Here is a 26,866-nt window from a genome sequence, read left to right on the forward strand (position 1 = left end):
GAGCGACTGTTCGTAGGTAATTCGTGGCTAGAGTGGACACTTTACTTTGAAGTCTGGGGGACACGAAGGTAATGAAACCTGAAGAGCGCACAATCTCACACGACCGACGCCCCTGGGCTCAAACAGGAGGAAGAAGGACGCATGCGTCACGCGCACGCCAGGGGTGCCCCTCCGGGAGCGCTCTGCGCAGGCGCGGACGCAGGTTACAGCAGCGCTTGGCCTCTGCTGATGCCGTCGTTGTCCTACCCCTCCCCCGTCCCAGCTCTGCGGCGGCCGCGCGCTCCAGGCCGGTCGCTCCACCCCCCGGCTCCCGGGACTGTGGACTCCACGACCCTGTCCTCGGCCCTGTCCGCGCCGAAGCAGCCCGGGACTGCGCAGCGCCCCGCGTGCCGGTGAGCGACCCCGGACGTGCAGTCCCCAGGTCCCCTTCCGGAGCGAGGCTGAGCGGCTGCGCCGCGGCTTGAGCCGGGCCTGACAAGGAGGGGAGGCCGCTGGGGTGCTGGGCCAGCCGCAGGTACGGCGGCGGTCAGGGCTGGTGATCGAGTTGCTGTGTCGCCTCTAACGAGGCCCAGCCAGGGAACACTCGGCTTCGGCCCAAGCCCGACCTCTGGGTTGCCTCTAGGCCCTCACACCTTGAGCGCCAGGTGGCCCTCTTCCTTTTGCTGTTGATGAACGTTCTTGTCGTGGTGCCGGGATCTTATATTTGCAGCTTTACAGAGTAGGCTTTGTGCTAGGTGTTGTTTATGGAGCTTTTCAAAGGCGCTGGTTTCCTTAGTTCTCAAGCCCTTTTAGAACTAAAACCAGTGTCTACACAGAAGATCAGGAGCCATTTAAATTGGAGTGCTGGGATATATTTTTTCTCTCCAAACTGAGTCTGATATCCATGTTGACTTTCAGTAAAGTAAGGAACCGCTGTAATAACACTGAGCCCAGAGAGGTTGCAGAAGAGGGTCTAGCACCCCTTTTTTAAACTATTGAGTCTCCCAAGAATAAAAGTGGTTAAACTTGTCAGTTCTCTAAGGAAAATCTAGTAGAGAAGGCAAGGGATTCCCAGTTTCTCACACAGTCTGGCACTTGTCCAAACACCTACCTAAAGCAGAATCGATCATGGCAGCTATTAGATTAGGACAGAAAACAGGCTCAAACGGAGAGCCACTTGAGTTTGCCTTTCTGTGTCTTTTTTCTCAACGCGCTCCAGTTAAGATGCAGCTTACAGCCTGGCTGTGTTGACTGACATCCCAGAAAGAGTGCCCTTAAGGCCTTGCTGATAAGGCCCAATGATCCCAATTCATCTAGTGTTCCGCATAGACCCCAAGGTTACAGTGTGTGGGGACAGTGATGTTAAATCTTCCCTATCCTACCTGTGGCTGACAGGTGTTGATTAAGACAATGATTTTTTAGAAGTCATAAATCATTTGTATTTTTGATGTGGGCAGTGATTTTTATAAATACGTAGTTTTTTATTTTGAAACAGTGAAAATCTCATTTTACATTTGTTTGCATACCATTTGTATAGTTTTTTAAATTCTGTTTATTTGAGTGACAGCAACAAGTGGATGGCATGCGAATTTTATATTTTTTTTATCTTTGTATTTATTTTGTGTATATTCATGGAGTACAAGTGCCATTTGCTACATTGATACACAACATCCTGGTGAAGTCAGAGCCCTTAGTGCATCCAGCACTGGAGCAACACACATTGTACCCACCAAGCAGCCTCCTATCAGGCATGCCAGTTCTAGAAAGTAAAATTTTCTTCATACTCTAGTATGAACTGACTTACTTGGAATGTCTGTTTTGTTTAATCAAATAAGTGAGAATTTTTGAAAGAAATACTATCTGTCTGAATGTATGTAATCTATTTTTAGGAACCGATAAAAGACATATCAAATTTAGAAGGAGTATAATTATGTTATTTTTCAGTTTTACTTTTTCACTTTATTTTTTCTCAGGATATAAGCAGGAAAATACCAGCAGGGTGTATTATATGACTATTAAGTTCTTTTCAGCTTTAAAAGGGTATGACCTTAAGTATAAAGTTACTTCATTATCTACCTGCAGAAGTTATTTTTGTGTAGGCACTAGTACTAATTATTTATTTCTACTTAGATTTTTACATTTGTATTGTTATTTTGATACTCTTATCCTAAAATTTTTGAAATTAGTGTTCTAAATTTTGCTGCTTTGTATTGGTAACTTATATTTAATATTTTGGAACATTGGCTTCATAATTTTAACTCTGTCAACTGTTGAATGAAAAAAAAACTGTGATTTTGGAATTTTGGGGCTTTTTATTGTTGTTGCGAGTGTTTAAATGTTTAAAGCAAGAAATTTAAGGATGGAAAAGAGTGGTGATTGTATTTATCAAAAAGGTGCGTGCATTTTCAGAGGCTGAAACATACTACTTTGAAGTTACTTGGTGATATACATCAAATACCTAGTTATCGTCTACCCAAAGCAATTTTTGCCTTTAGTGCCAACTAGTTAAAAGGTAGAATGTATTTTTATTTTATTCTAAGAAAAACGAAACCTGCATGTTTCTTTTCAGAGAACCTGCAGGTGTAGACTTTTGTCAAATGTTAATGTTTGAAAGCCCATTCTCATCATAAGCATGATAGGACATCATTTCACATTATTTGTTTAAAAAAACACTTGTGGACTCTAGTAAATGGCTCCTTTGTTTCAGACATTATTTTGATTGGATATAATCCTAATCCAAAAGGTATAATCCAAAAGGTAGTATGAACATTCTCTTAATGTTTGTTCTGTAAACCAAAAATAAAATTCTGAGCCCCCCAACTAAGTGGACCCCGCTTCTCTGTCAAGGGCATTCCAAAGTAAACCTAAAAAGGTAGTTCAGGCCATGATGAAAAGGTGGGCGGAGGGGATTGAACATGCCTCGTTGTACCTTCCTCTCTGGAATTCAGGCACAACTGACCAGCATCAATTAAAACAGAGATTTGAAGACTAACAAGAGTCTCTTTGTAGCAATAAGATATCAAATCCCAACCTGACTCTAATATAGAATCACTCGACAGATAGCAGGCCCTGAGAGAAATTGAAATGTCTTACCCCAAAATATATTTCTTTGAAATGGCCTTGCAAAGCTGTCTCTCGTGGGGAAGATCCACATTCTGTACAGAATCCCCTTTCCTTTCCAGATCTTTTCCTAATTCAGCAGCGATTTAACCAAGAGCCTGGAATATTTTAAGGAGTAATAAGAGACATTTACAAACTATTCTCTCTGAAGCCTGCTACCTGGAGGCATCATCTAGATAATAAGAACCTTGGCTTCCACATCCTCCTCCCTTGTCTTAACTACAAACATTTCTTTCTGCTGACTTCAACTCCTCAGGTAGAGTTTAACCGTTTCAACCAATTGCCATTAGGAAATCTTTAAATCCACCTATGCACCTATGACCTGGACACCCCCCAGCCTTCCACCCCTGCTTCAAAATGTCCTGCTTTTCTGGGCTGAATTAATGTATACCTTACATCTATTGATTTATGCCTCTGCCTGTAATTTCGGTCTCCAAAATGTATAATCAAGCTGTAACCCAACTACCTTGAGGACATTTTCTCAGGACCTGTTGAGACTGTGCCTCAGGCCTTGTTCACTCATTTTTGGCTCAGAATAAATCCCTTCAAATATTTTACAGAGTTTGACTGTTCCTTGACTGTTCTAAATTTATTAGTGTAGATATCTCATAGTGTTCTTGAATGTACTTTTTTCCCTGAAGTTTACTGTAAGATTTTTATTTTTCTTTAGACATGGGAAAGTCTCTTTCTCATTTGCCTTTGCATTCAAGCAAAGAAGATGCTTATGATGGAGTCACATCTGAAAACATGAGGAATGGACTGGTTAATAGTGAAGTCCATAATGAAGATGGAAGAAATGGAGATGTCTCTCAGTTTCCATATGTGGAATTTACAGGAAGAGATAGTGTCACCTGCCCTACTTGTCAGGGAACAGGAAGAATTCCTAGGGGTATGTGTTATTGTATTGTTTTCCCTTTAAATGATTTTAGGTATTTGCTCAAGTATTATAAAAACTGTGGGTCTCAGGAACCACCTGTTGTAGAGGACTCTTAGAATTAAAGTTGAAACATCATATCAGTTACCTTCAGTCAAAAAGATGCAAAAGAAACAAATAAAGTATTAATTAAGGTTCCTAAAGCAGTAAAGAAAACCACCTCACTACCTCCAGTATTTTTTGATTCCCACCTGCTATTATAGCAGATATTCACTGTCTTGTAAATGAAAACTTTTAGTCCTATTTGGCATCTGTAGAGATGACATCATGGTTACTTGCTACTTTGCTATATCAGATGTTAGAAGCAATTTAAGTAATTTGTTGACCTATTTTTTTTTTTTTTTTAAGAGATGAGATCTCGCAATTGTTGGCCAGGCTGGTCTTGAACTCCTGTCCTCAAGCAATCCTCCCACCTCGGCTTCCCAGAGTGCTAGGATTATAGCAGTAAGCCACCATGCCCAGCCAGAATTAATGTGTAAGGAAGCTTATTCTTTCATGTTATTTTTTAAATTTTATTATTTTTAATAATAAGGATGGAGTTTCCCCATGTTTCCCAGGATGATGTCGAATTCTTGGGCTCAAGCGATCATCCAGCCTTGGCCTCCCAAAGTGTTAGAATTACAGCTGTGAGCCACCACGCCTGGCCAACCTAATATTTTTAATTCATTATCTAAAGAAGAATAATAAGCTGGCTGTGCCCTAATGAGTTAAAGAAACTCTGTGAAGAGGGATGGTATGTGAAAATGAGCCAAATTGAAAAAAAAAAATTGTTTGTGATATATCATAGGGGACGTCAGAAGGAAATAATCCCTTATGTGCTGCTTGTAAGCTACTTTAGGAACAGTGTCAATAAGTAGAAATAATAAAGATACTTTATGCTGTTCTCATTATCTTCTTGGTGAAAGTTGATATGTGACCCTGGAGATACCCAGAGGGAAGAAGGTCAAAGTATAAAGTATACTTTGTATACATTTTTAAGATGCTTAAAATGTATCTTAAAATGCTGTGGGTTTGAATTGAAGTTTACATTTGCGTTGGCCTTTGAGTATGATGGTTTTATTTTCACAGGGATAGTAGCTATTTAAGAATAAAATAATTATTGTAGTTGAAGGGATTAATGCACCAGGCTCAGGGGGTAGGGGAGTACTGTTTTAGCAGTCTGGTTACATTTTTGAGGTATGACCGGTAAACTTTTTTGGCTGCCTGGATACAGATTATGGAAAGTAGGAAATCAAGGATGACTCCAGAGTTTTTTGGGGGGGGGTTTGTTTGAGCAACTGAAAGAATGTAGTAGCAATTTATTAAAATTGAAAAAAAGATTATTTGAGTGTATATGTCACAGGAGAGTTCAGGAGCTCAAGTTTAGACATGGATATTTGGAGATGCCTATTTGACATGGAAGTGGATATGTTCATTAGGCAGTTAGTTATCATAAGGGTCAGGAATTCAATTGCAGGGCCCAGCCTCAAGTTACCAATGTATAGATGACACTTAAAGCTCAGCTGGATGACAGCAGCAAGCTAGTCAGTGCAGATGGCAAAATGAGACCCTAGCACTGAATCCTGAGACACTGTAGCATATCAAGGTCAGTGAAAGAATTAACAAAGGACCCTGAGAAAGAACAGAATGAGAGGAGGAAATCATTGTGTCTGGTATCATGGAAGATAAGTGAAGAAAGTGTACCAAGGAGGAAAGAATGACCAACTGTCATATGCTACTGATAGATTGGGTAGTGTGAAGACTGAGAACTGGCCATTGGATTTGGTTATATGGAGGCCACAGAAGAGTTTAAAAGAGCGGTTTTGGTAAAGGCATGTGTAGCATGTATAGAGTGGGCTCAAGAGTGCATAGGAGATGTTACATAGAGAGAAAATAGATTTTCTGAGGGGTTTGGCTCCATAGCAGAGAGAAGAGAGGTAGGCATTAGAAGGGGCTGTGAGGTCAGGAGAGGGATTTTTTTTTCTTTGTAAGATAGAGTGAATAATAGACAGTTGTATACTGATGAGAATTATCTGTAGAGAAAACATTGGTAATTCGGGAGATAAGAGAATTATTGGAGCAATGTTCTTGAATAGACAGAAGGGCAGATCTACTGCACAAGAACAAAGAGCTGCTCTTTTTTTCTATAAAAGGTAAGTTATAAGCACAGGTGGTTTATTCTTGGTAATAAAAGAGAAGGTAAAGTATGGACGCAGAAGCAGGTAGGTGGATAGATCTGATAATAGAAGCTTGTAGAAATTATCTTCCGTTTATCACATAATGAACTAAGAATGAGGATAGCGAAGAAGATATTAAAGATTTGAAGAGAGTTGAAGTTATAAAATTGTGGTCTTGGAGAGTCAGCTTGAGAGTATGAACTTGGGAAATGTAGTATGATTGTTGACATCATTAAGTGCTACTTGACATGAGTGATCAAAAATGAAACCAGTCAGTGTAGTTGTGTGTTTTTCTGTGTCCATGTTTAGCTGTGTTGATATATGCATAGGAGCCAGAGGGTTGGTTTTAACCAGGGTTGTAGTTTTAGCCAGATGAATACCACTAAACAAGGTGAGATATGTAAACACACAAAGATACAGATATCCATGTTATATGTATTTGTATAATTATATATGGGTGTGATGGGGGAGCACAGATGAGAGGAAGAGTATAGATGTGTCGGGGGGAATAACAGAAGCATTTTAGAAAGCTTTTAAAGAGAACTTGACTATCTGGTACCTTAATAGTTAATATGATAAGCCAACTTCTAATAAGATTATAAAATTGGCATTTAAAGGTCCATTTATCCTTTAAACTTATGGATATAGCTCAACCCAAGAAAGAAATCATGGATTTTGAAGTGACTTTAACGTGGATTGGGGTGAGACCTGAAAGGGCCCTGGAAGGCTCATTGTGTAGGGGGCTCTTAAAGCTTGAGACTTCTACTTCAGAGGCCGGTTTTGGTTTTCAAGGGGGACAATGTCAGAAGCTCTGCAATGATAGAGATGATAGAGGTTTCAGGAAAGGGTGATACCAATATGTTTCTTATTCTATCATCCAGACAACCAAATCAGAGTCTTAATGGACACCAGTGAAGCTGAAGGAAGGCCTGGTAAATTTAGCTCTTCTGAAAGCTAGGACTTAGATTTTTTTTAGTGGAAGAAAAAGTAAGCCCTCATTTGTTATACTTTTTTTTTTTTTTTTTTTTTTAGCTAGACATTTAGGTGTGAAAAAACACGCTGTCTTCTCTAGAACTTCTGCTGGGTACTTTCTGAAGACTTAGCAATTTACTAAAGGAAAGAGATGAGTGCCAGATGATATTCTGGTCTTTCCAAACCAGATTGTGATGGGGAGCCATTATATTTTTAACTAATCATAGTAATTTCTAAACTTACTTCTTTCACATTTAGGGCAAGAAAACCAACTGGTGGCATTGATTCCATATAGTGATCAGAGATTAAGGCCAAGAAGAACGTAAGTGATTCTAAGAATATGGCAGTGTTTTCTGTTTTATTTTTGTTTTTTGTATTTTTTCAAATTATGTATAACAACTAGTTAAAACTATTAAAAGGAAAAATGCTGTCACGTAGTTAAATTATGTCATCATATGCTTTGTATCCTTAAACAGACAAGAAAAGATTTTCTGGTTGGGGTAAGGTCTTGAAAGCAGTATGGTATCTTTATCTTCTCAAATCTATGGAAATAGATCTAGAATAGCAGTACAAACACACACACACACATAAAATTTTCATTAAAAATTGGATGATAAGGTGTATTCCACAACCCCAGGATAAAAACTGGTATTTAAACATGATGACAGCAGGGACCCCAACGGCCTTAGCAGCTGTGTGGAGGTTGTGAAGGAAAGCAAAAAGAGTTACTAAGGATCATATGAGCCCTGATACACAAAGCAAATACTTTGTCCCAAAAGAAGAGGACACCCAGCAAATATTTCCAAGAATCATCTGTAAAAATGACAAGATTTGCATGCTCTAGCTTGGAGAAAGTGCAAAAAGACCACAGAGACCTGCTAAGTATCTTCGAGATCAGAAGGAACTGGACCATCCTAAATCCTCAGAGACCTTGGGAAATGTGGAAACAAATATTATTGCAAAAGGATACAAATACATATCCTCAAGAAAAAAGTTGAGTAGAATCCAATGTTTACAGGACAGGAGTTAGGAAGGAAGGAGAGAACAGATTCACATATTAGGGAGATCATCTCAAAACTGTGGAGATAAATATACATGGAGGCCATATTTTCAAATACTTTGTATATCAACAGAGGATGGAGCCCTTGAACAGTGAAGCTAGCAAAGCAACGCTGGCATATTCCATCACCGCAAATTAAACCTTTTCTTGAAAGTACAAAAGCTCTTTTCATTTAAACATGAGCACCTGGAAAGGATTGCAACAAAGCATTATACAAATATACTTTTTAAGAAGTTGAAGAAAGTAAGCTAAGCAAAATACTGACACTTTAATAAAGGCATGTGAAAAGAGCAGATGAACACTTTAACTTAACACTATAAAAGCTATAACAGGACAGCATAAGGCAGAAATTGAGAAGCTCAGAAATGAGATAACTAAACAATGAGAGTATGTGCAAAGAGAATTTACAGACCTCTGGAAAGAATTAGAAGAAAAACATATCCACAAAACTGGAAGAACACAAGTACAAATACATTGGAAATACAGTCAGGGAAATAGAACATAAACGGGAGGAATGAAAACATAAACAACAAATTGATGTAAAGGATTTGAGAGAAAATGTCTAAAAGTCACATAAAGAAAACTAAACATGTATGTAATTGGAGCATCTGAAGAAGAAAACCAAAGGAATAGAACTGAACAAATGCAAAACATTAAATCAAGAACACAGGGACCCTGCATATTGAAAAGACACCACAATCCTGAAAAAAATCAACCCAGGTTAGTGAAATTCTTGAACTTTAAGAAAACAACAAAACTCCTAAATACCTAGGCAAAAGGATCAATTAATTTATAAATGTTAGAAAATCAGATTGACATGCTGCCTCTTGACTACAGTGCCTCAAACAGATAAGCAATGGTGTGACATATTTAAATCAGGAAAATAAAACGAACCAAGGATTTTATAAACAGTCTGACCTTTTATTACAAAATGTATAGACAGATATGAATATGAAGGAAATTAGGATTAATCCCTTTATAACCTAAAAGTGGGAGAACTTTTTAAACTATGAGTTTGAATGCAGAAAAGATAAATTTGACAGATAAACTTTTACAGGATGAAGACAAAACCTTAACTGAAGTCAAAATACAAATAGCAAACTAAGTAGTAAAGTTTACAAATCGTATCACAGACAGAGGGCCAATATCCTTACTCTATAAAGAGCTTCAGAATTTGAGAAGAAAAAGGCCAACCTCCAAAGCAAAATAGAAGCTATGAACAGCTAGTTCACAAAAAAGAAATGCAAATGACCTTTAAACATTTGAAAAGATGTCCAATCTTGCTCATAATAGAAATGCAAATTAAAGCTACACTTAGATGCCATTTCTATCACATTGGCAAAAATCCAAAATGTTGACAACATACTTTGTTGGCAGTAGTGACTGAAAACAAGTATATTCATTCCTTGCTAGTGAATGAAAATTTGGCATTATTTGCCAAATTACATCTGCATTTACTTTTTGGCTCAGAAATCCTACTTTGAAAAATTTATTCTCAGGATAGTTGTCAAATATAGTAAATGGTATTTGCACAAATTATTTATGGTGCCAATGTTTGCAGAAGCAAACAACTGGAAACAATGTAAATACCAATAATAGAGGACTGATGGAATAAGATACTATGTGTACACAATGGTAAAATGGAAGGAGAACTATATTTTACTACAGTGTGATATTGACAATATGTTTTTCTTTGAAAACACCACACACTCAAACCCACACATATACACACAAAGAGACAAACAATGGGATGATAAACCAAATCTAATACAATTGGTTCACCTCTGAGTTTGGGAAGGAATTTGGAAGAGGGAGTGGATAAGCAAGTAAAGTGTGTGTGTGTGTGTGTGTCTGTATCTGTGTACATTTTTTTTACATAAAAGATGAAATCAAAAGTAACTGCCAAAAATTGAGACAAAAGGAAACATTATTCTAACTGTATATGAAGTTGGTGACACTAACAAAACTGAAATAATTATTTTAAGTGACTTGAAAACATTGTGCTGTGACTATAAATGTCGGGGGTTGTGTTCCAAATGGCAAAGAGAATCACAGCAAATTTTAAACTGTACTTAATAGTTGCATTGTTAGGAGTACCTTTGATGTAGTTTGGAAATTTTATACTTAAAGTAAATAAGTTATTATGTAAATGCCTTAGGGAGCAAGAGTTTTAGCAATAAGACCAAAGAGATACAAAATCAAAGAAATTGAATTTTCCACTTTCGACCCAAATAGAATAATGCCTGAAATACCCCACCTGAAATCACTGTAAAACTGGACAAATATAGTAAACAATATTTTCAGACATTGGACATCAGCCAGCACAGGGCAGTGATTCCTGAGAAAGCAAAAACAAAGGGGATAAGCCCTATGATTGCACCAGCAAGCCCTGTGATTGTACCAGCTTACTGTCTGAGAAAGGTTCCAGCCTGCAGCACAAGGAAGAAACCAACCCAGGCAGAGCTCAGTGGTCTTCCTCAGTGGAGGAGATGGAACTGGGTGTCCAGAAAGCCAAAATGACTAGAGTTAGCAGGGCAGAGTACCAGAAGGTAGAGAGCTGGAGAGGGTGCTCTTAAGCCTGCAGCTGTGTCCTAATCAACATATATGTGTGAGGAACATACCCGAGGCTGAGGAAAGACCACCCAGTAGGAGCAGAGGGAATAGTCCTCAGAGCTCACACAAGGCCAAGAACAGTTGTTGTTTCTCAATTTGTAATAAAATTATAATATTTTGGGAACAACTTTGGGTCTTTATTTCTTTACAAATTGAGTGAGTTATGGTGAGATTATTAGAAAATTATATTTATCAATTGCTTTTGTCTGTATACTTTAGCTATGTCATTTAATCCTCAAACATGGATTTTAAAGCGGAAGAAAAGTAAATTGCATTAAATACTGCAGGTAGGAAATGGCAAAAATGGAATTCTAACTTGATTGCAGATATACCACACAACTTTCATAACTTCATTAGCACCTTATAACTCCCAGGATTTGGTTGCTATCACTAGAGCCATAAGAAAAATCATTACCAATTAATTTTGTAATGGAGACATATATTTTGTCAGTAAACTAGCCAACTTTTCAATTTGGAATGAAATACTAGATGGAATGTTGTTTTATTGTCCCACCAGGTTCAGTAATGTTTGTTATGGCTACAAACGTGGTATACAGAGTAATGTAGAACATGATTCATTTATTCACAACTAGGACTGACTTATAAGCCCTAAGGACTAGATTATGATGGATTCACCCGCCCATAAGTAATTAAAAATAAAACGCTGAAGTGTAGAAAATCCAGCAAAGTTCAGATTTTATTATGATGATGTTAAACTCTTCTTATGCCTTTTTATGTATTTTGGTGTATTATAGATACTATAAACGTGTTTAAATTTCCTATTAGTTAATCCAGTGGGGATCACTACCCCTACTCAGGTTGAGAGAGTCCAAAATGAGTGAGTGGGAACTGCTTTGTTTGCTCAAGACAACAGCATGGACTTAGTAGCAGTGACTTAGCAAATTTGTGTTTGCTTGTATTACTTTGTTTTTTAATAAACCAGTTTGCTCTGTTCTTAACTTGGGCAACTTAAAACACTAAGAAATATTTATAAAATATCTGCAGGAGGCACTTTAATTGCTCTTGTAATACATACAAAGATTAAATCCATCAGAGCATTTAGAAAGGAAATGGTGGCGGAGAGTGGAAGAAACAATAAAATGGAAAATTTTTGTATAAGTAGATTGTAAGGAAAATAAGTAATTGTCATGCAAGACTCAGAAACAAAAAAAGGATGTTGTGGGCATCCAATAGAGGACTTGTATGTTAGAGAGAACAGGAAATAGTTATTTGAACTCTGGTTTTGAGGTTAACCTTGAAAAGAGGAAGTTTTTACCTACAAATTTTTCCTTGTCTTATACCTGCATAAAATATCTTTTCTTGATTAGAAAAAGAAATGTAACAACACCTTCAAAGCAGAGTTGATCAATGTAAAAAAATCTTAAAAACTGACTATGTAAGTACTTTGAGATGAGAATACTCAAAAAAAGACTAATTATAGTAAGAATCATTGATGAGGCATGTGGTTGTGTCATTTTTTTTAATTTTAAAAATATGGAGGATGTGCAGGTTTGTTACATAGGTAAATGTGTGCCATGGTGGTTTATTGTACCCATCAACCCATCCCCTAGGTATTAAGCTCAGCATGATTAGCTATTTTTCCTAATGCTCACCCTTCCCCATCATTATTATTTCTAAGATGGTTCTGATGAGCAGTCACTTTAGGGGATCATGTAATGGCAAAACTTACATGTGAAAATTCTGCTTCAGTGAATTCAGAGGGAGTTTTGAAATGTGTGTTTGTATGAAGCTCCTCAGCTTGAATCTAATGTGAAAACTGCTCTGGCAGTCAAAAAAGTAAATGTTCTATTGTTTTTAAGCCCAAAATTTCAGTGTCCAAAAATGTGATTCCTTTTTTTTTTTTTTTTTTGGTACGGAGTCTCGCTCTCTCATCCAGGCAGGAGTGCGGTGGTGCGATCTCAGTTCACTCCAACCTCTGCCTCCCAGGTTCAAACTATTCTCCTGCCTCAGCCTCCTGAGTAGCTGGGATTACAGGCGCACACCACCACACCTGGCTAATTTTTGTGTTTTTAGTAGAGATGGTTTTTCACCGTGTTGGTCAGGCTGGTCTCGAACTCCTGACCTCTTGATACGCCCGCCTCAGCCTCTCAAAGTGCTGGGATTACAGGCGTGAGCCACCGCATCCCGCCGATTTCATCTTTTAAAGAGAACATCTTAACACTTAATAGACTTAGACTCAACCATACCCAATACTTTCAGATGTGAAAATTTGGTAACATTTAGCATCTTATATATGTTGCTGCTGATATATGGGGGAAATTGAACATACCTTATCTAATGTTGCATTATATAATTTCTGATGCACATGTACTTAAATACCCTCTTTTCCTTTTCAGAAAGCTGTATGTGATGGCTTCTGTGTTTGTCTGTCTACTCCTTTCTGGATTGGCTGTGTTTTTCCTTTTCCCTCGCTCTATCGACGTGAAATACATTGGTGTAAAATCAGCCTATGTCAGTTATGATGTTCAGAAGCGTACAATTTATTTAAATATCACAGTGAGTATAAATTTATATGAAAAATGTTTAACTTCATTCTTTTATCCTATTAAGCAGCACCTTTGTCCCCATTGAGAAGAGATGTTTGTTAAATGTGACACTGGTCAGTGTGCTTTCTGTATGTCTTTTCTGTATTGACCTTCTCTACCATTTCTGGTTCTGCTAAAAATAGCAATAATAAATACTGGCAATTCTGTATATACAGAATCATTTAGCATTTGAAAATGTCTTTAGGAGGGTAAAATAAACTAAAAAAAGAAAAAAGGTATTACAATTTACTTTTCAACATATGACTCTGAATAACTTCTAGCAAAGTGTTGACATAGTTGATTTGATAGATTTTATAAATGTAACATTTTGATTTCATTGTATTTGGGAAATACAGTTTTTGCCACGTTTAATAGACCATTCCTTTATCAGCTTTAAAGATGAAATACAAGTGACTGGTTTCTCTTTTGTAAATTAGCATATGTGAAAATGCCCTCTGTGTTGTTTTTTTTTTTTTTAATTATTAAGTTCTAGGGTACATGTGCACAGCGTGCAGGTTTGTTACATATGTATACAGGTGCCATGTTGGTGTGCTGCACCCATTAACTCATCGTTTACTTTAGGTATTTCTCCTAATGCTATCCCTCCCCCATCCCTCCACCTCACGACAGGCCCCGGTGTGTGATGTTCCCCTCCCTGTATCCAAGTATTCTCATTGTTCAATTCCCACGTATGAGTGAGAACATGTGGTGTTTGGTTTTCTGTCCTTGTGATAGTTTGCTTAGAATGATGGTTTCCAGCTTCATCCATGTCCCTACAAAGGATATGAACTCATCCTTTTTTATGGCTGTATAGTATTCCATGGTGTATATGTGCCACATTTTCTTAATCCAGTCTATAATTGATGGACATTTCAGTTGTTTCCAAGTCTTTACTATTGTGAATAGTGCTGCAATAAACATAACGTGTTAATGTATCTTTATAGCAGCATGATTTATAATCCTTTGGTATATACCCAGTAATGGGATTGCTGGGTCAAATGGTATTTCTAGTTCTAGATCCTTGAGGAATCACCACACTGTCTTCCACAACGGTTGAACTAGGTTACAGTCCCTCCAACAGTGTAAAAGTGTTCCTATTTCTCCACATCCTCTCCACCATCTGTTGTTTCCTGAACTTTTTAATAATCGCCATTCTAACTGGTGTGAGATGATATCTCATTGTGGTTTTGATTTGCATTTTTCTGATGGCCAGTGATGATGAGCATTTTTTCATGTGTCTGTTGGCTGCATAAATGTCTTCTTTTGAGAAGTGTCTGTTCATATCCTTCGCCCACTTTTTGATGGGGTTGATTTTTTTAAGTTATTTGTAGATCCTGGATATTAGCCATTTGTCAGATGGGTAGATAGCAAAAATTTTCTCCCATTCTTTAGAGGTTGCCTGTTCACTCTGATGATAGTTTCTTTTGCTATGCAGAAGCTTTTTACTTTAATTAGATCCCATTTGTCAATTTTGGCTTTTGTTGCCATTGCTTTTGGTGTTTTAGTCATGAAGTCCTTGCCCATGCCTACATCCTGAATGGTATTGCCTAGGTTTTCTTCTAGGGTTTTTATGGTTTTAGGTTTTTTAAATATTAGGTCTAACATTTAAGTCTTTAATCCATCTTGAGTTAATTTTTGTACAAGGTGTAAGGAAGGGATCCAGTTTCAGCTTTCTACTTATGACAAGCCAGTTTTCGCAGGACCATTTATTAAATAGGGAATCCTTTCCCCATTTCTTGTTTTTGTTAGGTTTGTCAAAGATCAGATGGTTGTAGATGTGTGGTATTATTTCTGAGGGCTGTGTTCTGTTCCATTGGTCTATATCTCTGTTTTGGTACCAGTACCATGCTGTTTTGGTTACTGTAGCCTTGTAGTATAGTTTGAAGTGATGCCTCCAGCTTTGTTCTTTTTGCAAACAATGTGTGTTTCTTAGGACATTGTTTTTGAAAGGGCTGTGTAGCCTTGCCACTCATGAAAACAAAACAAACAAAAACCTTAGAGAGGTTTTCTACCTGTTTTACGTGTTAACGTTTGTTTGAAAAGAGCACGGTTTGCTAACTATTGAATTAGGAAAAGGGATAATATTTATTGGCCAGCCATGAGATATATCTGAGTGACAGTGATCTGCCAGGAAGAGTGATAGTTGTTTTTTCTTGCAGAGGTTAATGGTGTGGTTAAGGTTGAGGTAGAGATGTCTGTGGTGGTGGTTGGAAAGAGGGAGGTTTGTCGGGACAGTGAGTGAAATGGAATGATATGTTAAAGTGGAATCACTACTTAATTACAGAGAAAAAATGGATCCCGTGGATCCATTTATTCTTATTGCTTTCTATCAAAAGTTGCCAGTTTAAGGGCTTTTTCTTTAAAAACAACAATATAAGAAAATATATATATATGTGAATAAAACGTTTGTAACACAATGCTAATTGTAAATTGTTTTATACAACTGGGGAATTGTTGGGTATTTTCTCACTTAGCCCTTTGGAACAAGGAACATATTTTCTTTTTTATACACTGTTTAAAACATTGGCCAGACTTTTTTTGGCCTACCTCCAAAGACTTTTTTCATGTCAAATAACATAAATATGTACTAACAAATAATAGAAAACCATGTGATGTTTTCTTTTAAGTACCAGCAAGTATATTTAAATGTGAATATCATACTCTATTTTAAATAATTATGCAGAAATTCTCACATTTTGGAATACTGCCACTTAAACTGAGACAGACTGAACATTAAATGAAAAATAAGATTATTTGGATGAACATTAACTAGATGACAATGAGATAAGAGGCTGAACTTTCTGTACATTATCTATCAGTATTTTGAAAATGGAACTGCTTTGCTTTCTTAAAATGATCAGTATATATTAGTAGTACTACTTTTTAGTAACATTTGTCTTTCTACTTATGAAAATGTTTGTCATTATAAGACATTTGAGAACTATAATGTATAAAGATTTTTACTTCTACTACCTAGGTCGAACTATTACCATATACATATATTTACGAACAATGCATATACATTTACAAATGTAAGCATTCTCATGTGTAAAGGATACACACATTCATTCACATATATACAAATGCACATTTCAACTGAGGTCACAGTACATTTTCCCATGTTAAATGGTGTTGTGTAGTCTTTTACATGATCATATTATAATTAATTCAACCATTTTCTTAATGGATGTTTAATTTTACTATTACAAATATTAAGAAAACATCTTTGTGCTTAAACTTTGTTTCCATTTCAGGTTATTTCTTTAGGATAAATTCCTGAAAGTACATTTGCCAATTAAAGATCATAGGTAGTTTAGGGTCTTTGTTAATAATTATGGTGATCTCTTTTCATCTTTTAAATTAAATGGATTCTCACTACTACTCTGAGCAACAAATGTCTAACCTTTATTACTAAATTATTTATTCTGTCTTATTTTTTCTTTGTCTTAATTCTCATAAGCATTTGTATTCTCAACCTGTATTACATCATTGATCCCTTAAATATTCTAATGAAACTATGGACAGTACAGAAAAAGACATGTACCAGCATAATTTTGCATATACAAAGACTTCCAAGATTCTTCTAAATTTCAGTCCTTGGTCTTATCAGAAGATCCATTGACCTCAAATTAACTATCTCTTTCCTATCATGTCTAGAAATGAAATTGACATGAACATTAAGAGCCAAATAGATAAAATGTTTATATATTTAAAGATTATTTTTACTGTGTTTGAGAACATTTTTGAAATTTCTTTACATTTGTGACTATACCAATGTAAATGACTCCATAAATGTAATCATATAATTGCTGACTCTAGCATATTCTTTCATCCTTTTTTTTACTAAAACTATTTTCTCTCCTTCAACTCATCCCATATTGCATCTTTTCATATCTTTCTACATATTCCTATTAACATTTATGTATACACTCACATATTCAGCTTTATAAAAATCAGTATTTTTAAAAAATATTATTTAGTACTTATTTATGTGCATCTTGGTTTTCACATTTGTTAATACCTTGTAAAAATCTTTCCTAATTATCTGACTTAATTGATTCTTTTTGATGGCTTCATAATATTCCATATAAGGACTTAATATAATTTATTCTTTCTTTTTATGAATAGAATTCATTTTATTGTCAGGATTTTTTTTCCCATTCCAAATAACACTGTCATTAGCATCCTAATGTTTTTATTTCTGTGGAATAGGTGCTCAGAAGTAGGATTGCCAGATCAAAGTCTATACATAATTCTAATTTTAATGTATATAACTAAATTACTGATAAAATGGCTGTAACACTTCACATATTTGCTAGCAGTATGAAAATATACCCTTTTCCCATATCTGTGCCAGGAATAGAATTTGGTGCTTTCTATAAATTGTACTAGTTTGAGGAATTTAAAGCAATATTCCATTTTTACTTAAATTAACTTTTTCCTAACTATAAATGAATTTGAGCATTGTAAAATATTTTTGGCCATTTAGCTTTGTACCTTTTTGATTTGTTTATGTATATCCTTTGTTCTTTTTTCATTTCGTGTTAGAGTTTTGTCTTTTTCTTTTCAATTTGTAAGGGCTCTTTGCATGTTATAGATTATAACCGATGCTTACAAATATTTCTTTTATTTATCATTTAGTGTCTATGGATTTTGTTTATGATACCTTTTGGTATGACTGTTATAGATCTTTTATATATCTGTTATTTTTTATTTAACATTTTTAAATTTTTTAATGACTGTTTTCTACAGTAATTTGAGACAATAGTTGTAAATTAGAAATGTAGAAGGTGATCCCAGCTATTAGTTGTTACTTAAGCATGTGAATGATGCAACCACATTTCTCCCCAACCAACCAGACTTGAATCTAGCCCATTTCTTCTTCATAGTGAGCTCTTGTAAATCTCTACTAGTGTACAAGTTGAAATAGCAATTTCTTTTAAACAAAAAAGATTATTTTAGGTACTGTTGAACATTTTAAATGATCATCTTTGTATTTAATAGAATAGGAAACAGCTTACTAATGTCCATATTCTGAAGCTATACATTTTGTTTTTTTAAATATTGAATTATGTTTTTATTCTTGGCATATTACATACATAGTACTCATGCATAAAACCAAATAATTGGTTTAATCTTCTTTGACATTTTGGTATTACTTTCTTTTTCTTAATAAATGAAGCATAGCCACAGCTGAAGTTACTTTAATTTTAAATACATATTTGTATGTTTATTTTTAGCTAACTTGTACATTTTCTGTCTCCTTTTTTTGTAGAACACACTAAATATAACAAACAATAACTATTACTCTGTCGAAGTTGAAAACATCACTGCCCAAGTTCAATTTTCAAAAACAGTTATTGGAAAGGCACGCTTAAACAACATAACCAATATTGGTCCACTTGATATGAAACAAGTAAGAATCAATCATGAAATACTTTGTAAGAGTTAAATGAATGTCAGCTTTGTGTATCATATAACTTGAAGGAGGTGGGGGATTTCCTCAAAAACTTGATTTAGAAATGTGTCTCTGCTGGGTACAGTGGCTCATGCCTGTGATCCCAGCACCTTGGGAGGCTGAGCTCAGTGGACTGCTTGAGCCCAGGAATTCGAGACCAGCCTGGGCAACATGGTGAAACCTCATCTCTACAAAAAAATACAAAAATGTGCTGAGTGTGGTAGTGTGCACCTCTCATCCCACCTACTGGGGAGGCTGAGGTGGGAGGATCACTTGAGCCCAGTAGGTCGAGGCTCGCGAGCCGTGATCACACCGCCGTACTCCAAACTGGGTGACACATTGAGATCCTGTCTCAAAAAAGAAAAAAAAAGAAAAAGAAATGTGTCTTATACACATACAAGATGAAATCTTTGAGAATCAAGCTTGCAAAAGGAGAAAAATTTCTAATTATTTGCAGTTATGATGTATATCTGAAATGTTTGATGTTTTGATCCTGTTCTCTGTCGATTTTCTCCTTTTGCCTTTCAGATTGATTACACAGTACCTACCGTTATAGCAGAGGAAATGAGTTATATGTAGTAAGTTCTGATTTATAATAACTTTTTATTATCAAATAATGAAGTGTATAAAATAAAGTATAAAGAGTATACGTATTTTTTAATTTCCGTTATCAGTCAAAAAGAGTACATTATGTAGTATTCTGGCTTCTGGTCCTCTCTGTTCCTCTTTTTCAACATATATAATATTCATGTATATATACACATAAAATTTGTTTTTTTATTTATTTTTCAGAATTAGGGTTATACCATGTCACTTTATTTTTCATTACTATGTTACTGTGTTAAACTTGTTACTATGTTAAAATAATTATAAATTTTCATCATCTTTTGAATAAGCATAGATACAGACTTTTAGGGTAAATAACAACCTAGTTATCAAAATTTCAGAAGATGAGAAAAATATATAAGTAATTTATAGCCTGCATTTAAACAACCCTGCAACTGCAGTGACATGAATACATACATGTTTTTCGAGTAAGAAGTCATGAATATATCAGTCATTGTTTGAAGTATAGAAAATTCTCAACCAACAAATGCTTATATTTCTTAGCATCTCTGTTAGCTTTAAGATAGGAAGGAGAATTTTTAATTTATAATGTAGTAACTTGCATTTGTTCACATTTTAATTTCTTTAACAGTGATTTCTGTACTCTGATATCCATCAAAGTGCATAACATAGTACTCATGATGCAGTAAGTACAAATTTTTTTTGAAAGAGATATTGCTTGTTAACATTTTAGATTTATAACATTGGCTTATAATATACACAACATCTTTATAAATGCCACCTCAGTTGGGTTTTAAGCCTTACAAGAGTGCTATGAGTAAATATCACCCACTTTAAAAATTATGAAATGGTTGTTCAGAGAAGTAGTGAAAGACTACGCGACTGCTAAGTAGTGAATCTGGATGTCACAAGAGTTCGTGAAAATGGAAAGGATACAGGGAACTGAGCCCCACATCCAATTCCTTACTCCCTTGACAAATAGTCATTAACAGTAATAAGAATATTATTGGTTTGTAAATTGGGTGTTATCTAAGCCAATAAAACATTGTTGATTATAGGTTTGGTGTTTTGACCATTAGCTGACATTTGATTAACCTTTTTTTCTATGATAAGAGAACCATGGTCACTTTTAAGCATATAATGAACTTTTATATTTTTAACAGAAGATAATTGTTCTAAAATATTACACTTATTATGTGTAATTATGTCGACAGGGCTCACTCAGCTATCCATTTTTGTTGTCTGTTGGGGAAATACTCCTTAAGAGGATTGTATGCACAATATTAAGTTATCATTAATCAAATATTCTCTTCTGGGAGATAATTTTTATGTGTTAAAGTAGTCTCACTATGGAAAAACTTCTAATATAACTATTAAATGTCTCTCCTCACTTACGTTATTTTTAGAGTTACTGTGACAACAACATACTTTGGCCACTCTGAACAGATATCCCAGGAGAGGTATCAGTATGTCGACTGTGGAAGAAACACAACTTATCAGTTGGGGCAGTCTGAATATTTAAATGTACTTCAGCCACAACAGTAAAAACTGGAAGAGATGGATTTAAAGAAGAAATATCTATTGATATTTCCTATACTCTCAGTGAAGAGGTATTTCCTAATAGGAGACCTTAAATTGAACAAACCTAAAGTTTACACTTCTAAGAGTACAGTTAAAAGTATGTGGACCTGCAGTTCTTGTAACTCTCCACTCTGTGTTAATGATATATTTGTACTAGGATCTTTTACTTGAATCTAAATTTACTGCTTGATTTCCTTCTCCAGCCTATCCCCTACAGGGAAAAGCTGATACTTCCCCTATAGTCCAATAAATAATTATTTAAAAGTCATAGCTCCAGTCACTACTGAAAACATAATTTTGGTGATAAACATAATTTGAGAAACTTAATTTCTGAATGTTTTTATAGAAAATTACTGAAAGTCTATTACTCATGGAAGACTTTTAAAGAATAACCTTTTTTCCTGTTTTATAAATTCCCATTGTTATATGGTAGTATTTCAGCTACACAATATTTTAGCTTTTAGCTAGAGATTTATAGCTTTTCATTTGTTGAAACGGTAATCATCTGCATGGTTTTGTCACTTATTTCAGGTTAGTGATTGCCTAACACTTATCAGCCAAAATAATCTTTGCAAAATTCCATACCTAAAATTTTGAAAGCCCCTAATGTTTTCACACATCTTTCTGTATTAGTTATAGTTTTGTGAAATCTTTGTGTGATCTTCAAACATTATCATTTAATGTACAATACTGTAAATAAACTGTGCATGGCTTTTATACAGCTTTAGTAAATGTCAAATAAAGTGGTACAGACTCATTACAACAAGTTTCTCATAAAAATACAATAAATAGGAAAATGAAATTCAGAAACCCATAGACTGGGAATAGGTTCCAATTACATCTTGGATCTGGCATAAAATAAATTTGAAATAAAGTATTTTGATGCTCCATTTTTTTATGTTGCTTTTCATACTAAAGAATGGTGTAGACATGTTTTGCAACTGTTAGGTACCCAGTTATCAATTTTATCAATGTTTTAGAGGAGGAAATTTTTTTTTGATAGAAATTGTTCAAGAAATCCTTAATTGAATGTCATTAAATGATGGTGGCCAAAATAAAACCTATTTAGAAATTTAATCACTTTGCACATCACTTGGAATATGATGCCTCTAGTAGTTACTTTTTTATAGTTTTCTACTTTTGGTTTTAATTTTATTTAAAATTGTTTTCAAATATAGATTATTGACTTATTCAACTTTGCTGTTTTATATTTTCAGTATCATTTTTCATTTGTTTTTTTTTTTTTGTCTTTTCACTTACCAAGTTCTAGGGACATTTAAAATATGTACTAAGTGTAGGAGTGGTTATGATACCAAAAAATGTAGCTGGGTTAAGATTAATTGCGTTCTGTTTTCTCATGACAGAAATCAGGTTTCCCTTTCCCCACCCCTAAGTGCCTAACTTAGGTCTGAAACAGCCTGTTTATTAGTCTGACTCTCTCAACCATAAACACACACTCAGGTTTCCCCTTAATTTTCGTATTATTTTCTGCAAGTTTTCCTGAGTATCTTAAATTCGTTGAATGTGGTTTTTGGTTTTTTTTGGTTTTTTTTGTTTTGTTTTAACACTAGTCTTCCCTTAATTCATTGCTAACTCAAGCCATCCTTACTATTAAACCCAAATCAGTCCTTTAAGTTCATTATGGCCTTTCTAGTATTTAAAAAAAAAAAAACATTTTCATTTTTCTGCTACATTTCCTGACTACTACTGCATACTTCTCTGATACAGATTCTGTTTGTATTTTTTATATCATTCTCATTTTCTCATTTGACATGATCTGTGTCTATATATGATATAGGTCCCCTTTTGTCTCAAAATTTTTAATTATTTGACTTCAAAAATCACCTATATCTCTAGTAGGGCTTCCAAATCTGCTTCTCCATATGTGACCAGTCACCTGTCTGCTTTCACATTTAGCTAGTGAACTACACATTTACTAAAATGTGTAAATTTTACACATTTAGTGACTGTGTAAAATCAAAAAAAAGTTATTTTGTCATATCCTTTCTATTATGTTCCCATCCTGTCCTCATGTCCCATTTACTTTATTATCACCATTCATTTCTTCAAAATTATCTTTTAGATACGCTCATACAAAAATCAGTCCTTGTTTTCTTGCTTGTGTCTTTTAACCTTGGAAAATTACACTGTGTAAATTAAACAGATTTTTCTGATGATCTGTGCTTCTTATATACTATTAGAGTGCATGATAGTATCTCCTAAAAAGGATGGAAAGTAGAAGAAGCATTTGCTTTTAGTCACTTAATTTTGAATCTTTTTTTCTTCATCTTTTGAATTAATTTTTTTTTTACTATATCTACTTTTAGTGGAGTTTGAGTCAGAAAAAAACAAGAATTTGAAACAAGTAAAAAGATAGAAGAGAAATAAAGATGGTATGTGACTACTTTCAGAGAGAGTTAAGTAACTGTCAGAATAAGCCTGGAACAAAACAGGCTGTAAATTAATAAAACTACAAACACACATTCAGGTGAAGCAGAAGTATAGCCATAAAACATCTAGAAAGAGTGAATGAGGCTTTTAGCTTTTCTTAGGTCAATGTCCAATGTGCTTTTTTCCATGGGAATAGGATAGGTATTAATACGCTTTTCTAAACTGCTCTCTGACCTTATCCAGAGGACATGGTAAAGATAAGTTACAGAAATTTTTCTGATACTTCCTGGAATAACTTTAAGTTACACCCTAGTAGACTGGTCATTCTAATAAAATCCAGTACTATAACAAACCTCTGTATGTTGATAGCACATTGGCCCTTTTTAGAGTTCTTTCCTATGTTTTTCTTACATGATTTCCCACAGTTCCATGAGTCCAACAAGGAGAGTGATAGGCTCCTTATCTTTTAGAAGAGGAAGGAAAGGCATGAAGAAGTTGAGGGACTGGCTGAAGATCACGTACATACTAAGTAGTACAACTGGAGCAAGACCAAGTATCTCTGTCTCCCATATCTGTGTTCTATCGTTTAAAATATATATTGGAAATCCCTGCTGACTCAGATTGGTATGATTAAAAATGAGAGGAAAGTTCAAATAGTTAGTAGTGACAATCAAACTAATACTGCTGGACTAAGATTTTGGTAGCATTGTTTTCTAAAATATTTTAAATGGAGAATGAACACTTATAAAATGCTTTGGAACATAATCTTTAGCTTAATTTTCTGTTAAAATTTAGTACCCCTTCATCATTCCAATAAAGACTGATCCATTGTTTAAGGAAATTATTTATAAATAATAGAAATTAATTTATTTGAGATTTGAAATAAGAATAGTATGAAAATATTAGATACCACATAAATTGTTTGAAATTACTGAATAACCATCTTAAGTATGGAACATTTAAATGGCTATATTTTATTTGTGTACAGTTTTTCTGTGCCTTGTTAGGCCAGTGAAGCAATTATTTTCTCTAAGAAAATGACAATAAAATATAACACACTTCAGATTGTCTGATTTACAGTTTGGAAAGGACACCGCAATGTTCAAATAGGTAGGAGACCATCAAAAACACAATTAAAGTAACATATTAGGAGACTTGGAACTTCAGCCTAATAAATCCTTCATGGTTCTTAGCCTTATTATTGTGATATAATTCTAGATATTTTCTTGGAGGGCATGTGCCCAACTCTCCCGCACCCCATTTTGTTTGTCTTTTAAAGTTCTTAGAATAAACAGTTCTTTATATAATAATTATATTTTATTTAAGAAAATAGTTTGTTAGGTACTTTTTAAAAGATGTAAATTTTTAAATTTACAAATACATATGGGTCTTTGATAAGCAATAGGAATTGAATTTCAAGTTACTAGGGTTATAAGCAAAAGGTTGCTTACCATAATGTCATTAGGTCACGATTTTTAGCTCACATCTGGAAGCAGCAACTACTTGGCTCAAGTACATATAAGAGTAATTAGTTTTATTCTCTCTTTTTTATAAAATCGGGTTCCAGATGAGATGTTTATCTTAGACTATTTTAGGGAAAAATTTTACATGTTTGAGATGGTGGAGTAAAAAGACTGTTAAACATTTCTTTTAAAAAATTATTTTTACATTACAACAATATATTTATGATGTGTTTAGATCAAAAATTTAACTTCTGTGTCCCAGATCTACTTTCAAAGTGAGATTTTCACTTGTCAGCTTAAATTTCTGACTAGAACTAACGTTTGTGTATTTTTGTGCTTAGTCAGAATACAAATTTCACAGTGGATTTTTGAAGTTTGTCCTTAAATTGGATAAAATCAAGTGATTAAAGTTACTAAAGAGATAAAAATGGTAATTTCCATTTTTAAAAGTAATTTGGTTGTGTTTATAGTTATTTGTACAAGTATTTATCACAGACTCTAAATTGAAAAATATAATATGATCTATATTTGACCCTAAAAATGTTGCATTAATTTAACAAATATGGCAGATTTTTCATAACTAAATCTTAAGTCTTCTAAAAGGAAGCTGTTACCCTTCTGTTTTTAGTTACATTAATTGAAATGTGTTTTAAGAGATACAATTTCAGCATATTTTATATATTAAAAAACAAAAAAGGATTAGTATTGAGCCAGTGGCCAAAAGGTAATATTACTACCATGTAGACTGTTATAGTTCAAATTGTCCCACTTCACCCAGAATTTTAGAAACTAGAAGTCTGGGAGGTACTATATCAGCTGTAGTTGGGTAATTCCAAGTGCTGATAGTACTATTCATCTTTTTTATTATTGTGTCAGATGAAACAAATGCCAAGTTGCAAAATACGCAGATTTTTATTATATAATGGTTTTAGGCATAAATTATTAACAAGCCATGCCTTATGTGTTTCATCTTATATTTTTCTTTAGAACTAAACTATAACAGATTTTGGAAAATGATTTGACGTGCTTGCTCACTTGATTGACTTGGTCAGATATTTGAATGATGGTATTACCTAGATTCTAATCCTTGATTCTAGTTATATAATAAATAATATAGAATATGAAAATATGTTTGGGCATTTACTGTTTATATTATGTAGTAGCCTCCATCATGACACACTTACTACATTTATGAATTGAGCAGTTCTGTAATTGTAATTATTATTGCTGTTCATGTAACAAAACATGCTTATGATAGTAGCAAACAAATAGAAATGCCCCCAAAATGCTATTTTTTTAATTCAGTTGTAACTGTTACTCTTGTAGTTGTGTATGACGCAATAAAATTTGTAAAAAAATTTCAGCATGAAAAATAAAATTTGTATCACTCATGTATTTTGGCTATGCTTTTGAAATTTCCTTGACATAAACAAATCAGTGTAGATATTCAAAATCTTTTACCTTTAATCCTTTTCATCCTTATAGTCCTTACCTGAACTCTACTTTAGCATTATCTTTGATTTCTTTTTTTCATTCACTTAACTTCCAATCAGTACTCAAGCTTTATCCATTCTACCTCTGTAATGTCTCTGGAATTTATCTCGTACGTGAAATTTCCCTTGATATTATAGACATACCTTGGATATACTGCAGGTTTGGTTCCACACCATATCGATAAAGTGATATAATCAAGCAAGTTACACACCTTTTTTTGGTTTCCCAGTCCATATGAAAGTTATGTTTACATCATACTGTAGTCTATTAAGTGTGCAATAGCATTATGTCGAAAAACACAATATATATGCCTTAATAAAAAATAGGCTGTGTGCAGTGGCTCACACCTGTAATCCCAGCACTTTCGGAGGCCAAGGTGGGAGGATCACCTGAGCCCAGAAGTTCAAGACCAAATTGGTCAACATGGCGAGACCCCATATAAAATATATACATACACACACACACACACACTATTGCTAAAAAATGTTAACGATCATCTGAATGTTCAGAAGTTTGTACTCCTTTTGCCGGC

General features: G+C 34.6%; 1 protein-coding gene across 1 annotated transcript; it reads left to right on the plus strand.

Moving 5' to 3' along the window:
* The first annotated feature begins 267 nt into the window (after positions 1 to 267).
* TMEM106B (transmembrane protein 106B) lies at positions 268 to 26,235 on the plus strand. Its single transcript, XM_003824999.5, has 8 exons — positions 268 to 392; positions 3,770 to 3,988; positions 7,420 to 7,483; positions 13,192 to 13,351; positions 18,656 to 18,796; positions 19,367 to 19,416; positions 20,037 to 20,090; positions 20,812 to 26,235. The coding sequence occupies exons 2-8, from the start codon at positions 3,772 to 3,774 to the stop codon at positions 20,948 to 20,950; spliced, it is 825 nt and encodes a 274-aa protein (XP_003825047.1). The 5' UTR covers positions 268 to 392; positions 3,770 to 3,771; the 3' UTR covers positions 20,951 to 26,235.
* Positions 26,236 to 26,866: the final 631 nt, after the last annotated feature.

This window comes from Pan paniscus, chromosome 6, assembly GCF_029289425.2.
Source record: "Pan paniscus chromosome 6, NHGRI_mPanPan1-v2.0_pri, whole genome shotgun sequence".
NCBI classification, from domain to species: Eukaryota; Metazoa; Chordata; class Mammalia; order Primates; family Hominidae; genus Pan; species Pan paniscus.

Coding starts and splice junctions, on each gene's coding strand:
- TMEM106B (XM_003824999.5), top strand. CDS start 3,772: ATGGGAAAGTCTCTTTCTCATTTGCCTTTGCATTCAAGCAAAGAAGAT. Junction 13,352..18,655: donor CAATTTATTTAAATATCACA/GTGAGTATAAAT, acceptor CTTTTTTTGTAG/AACACACTAAATATAACAAA. Junction 18,797..19,366: donor GTCCACTTGATATGAAACAA/GTAAGAATCAAT, acceptor TTTGCCTTTCAG/ATTGATTACACAGTACCTAC.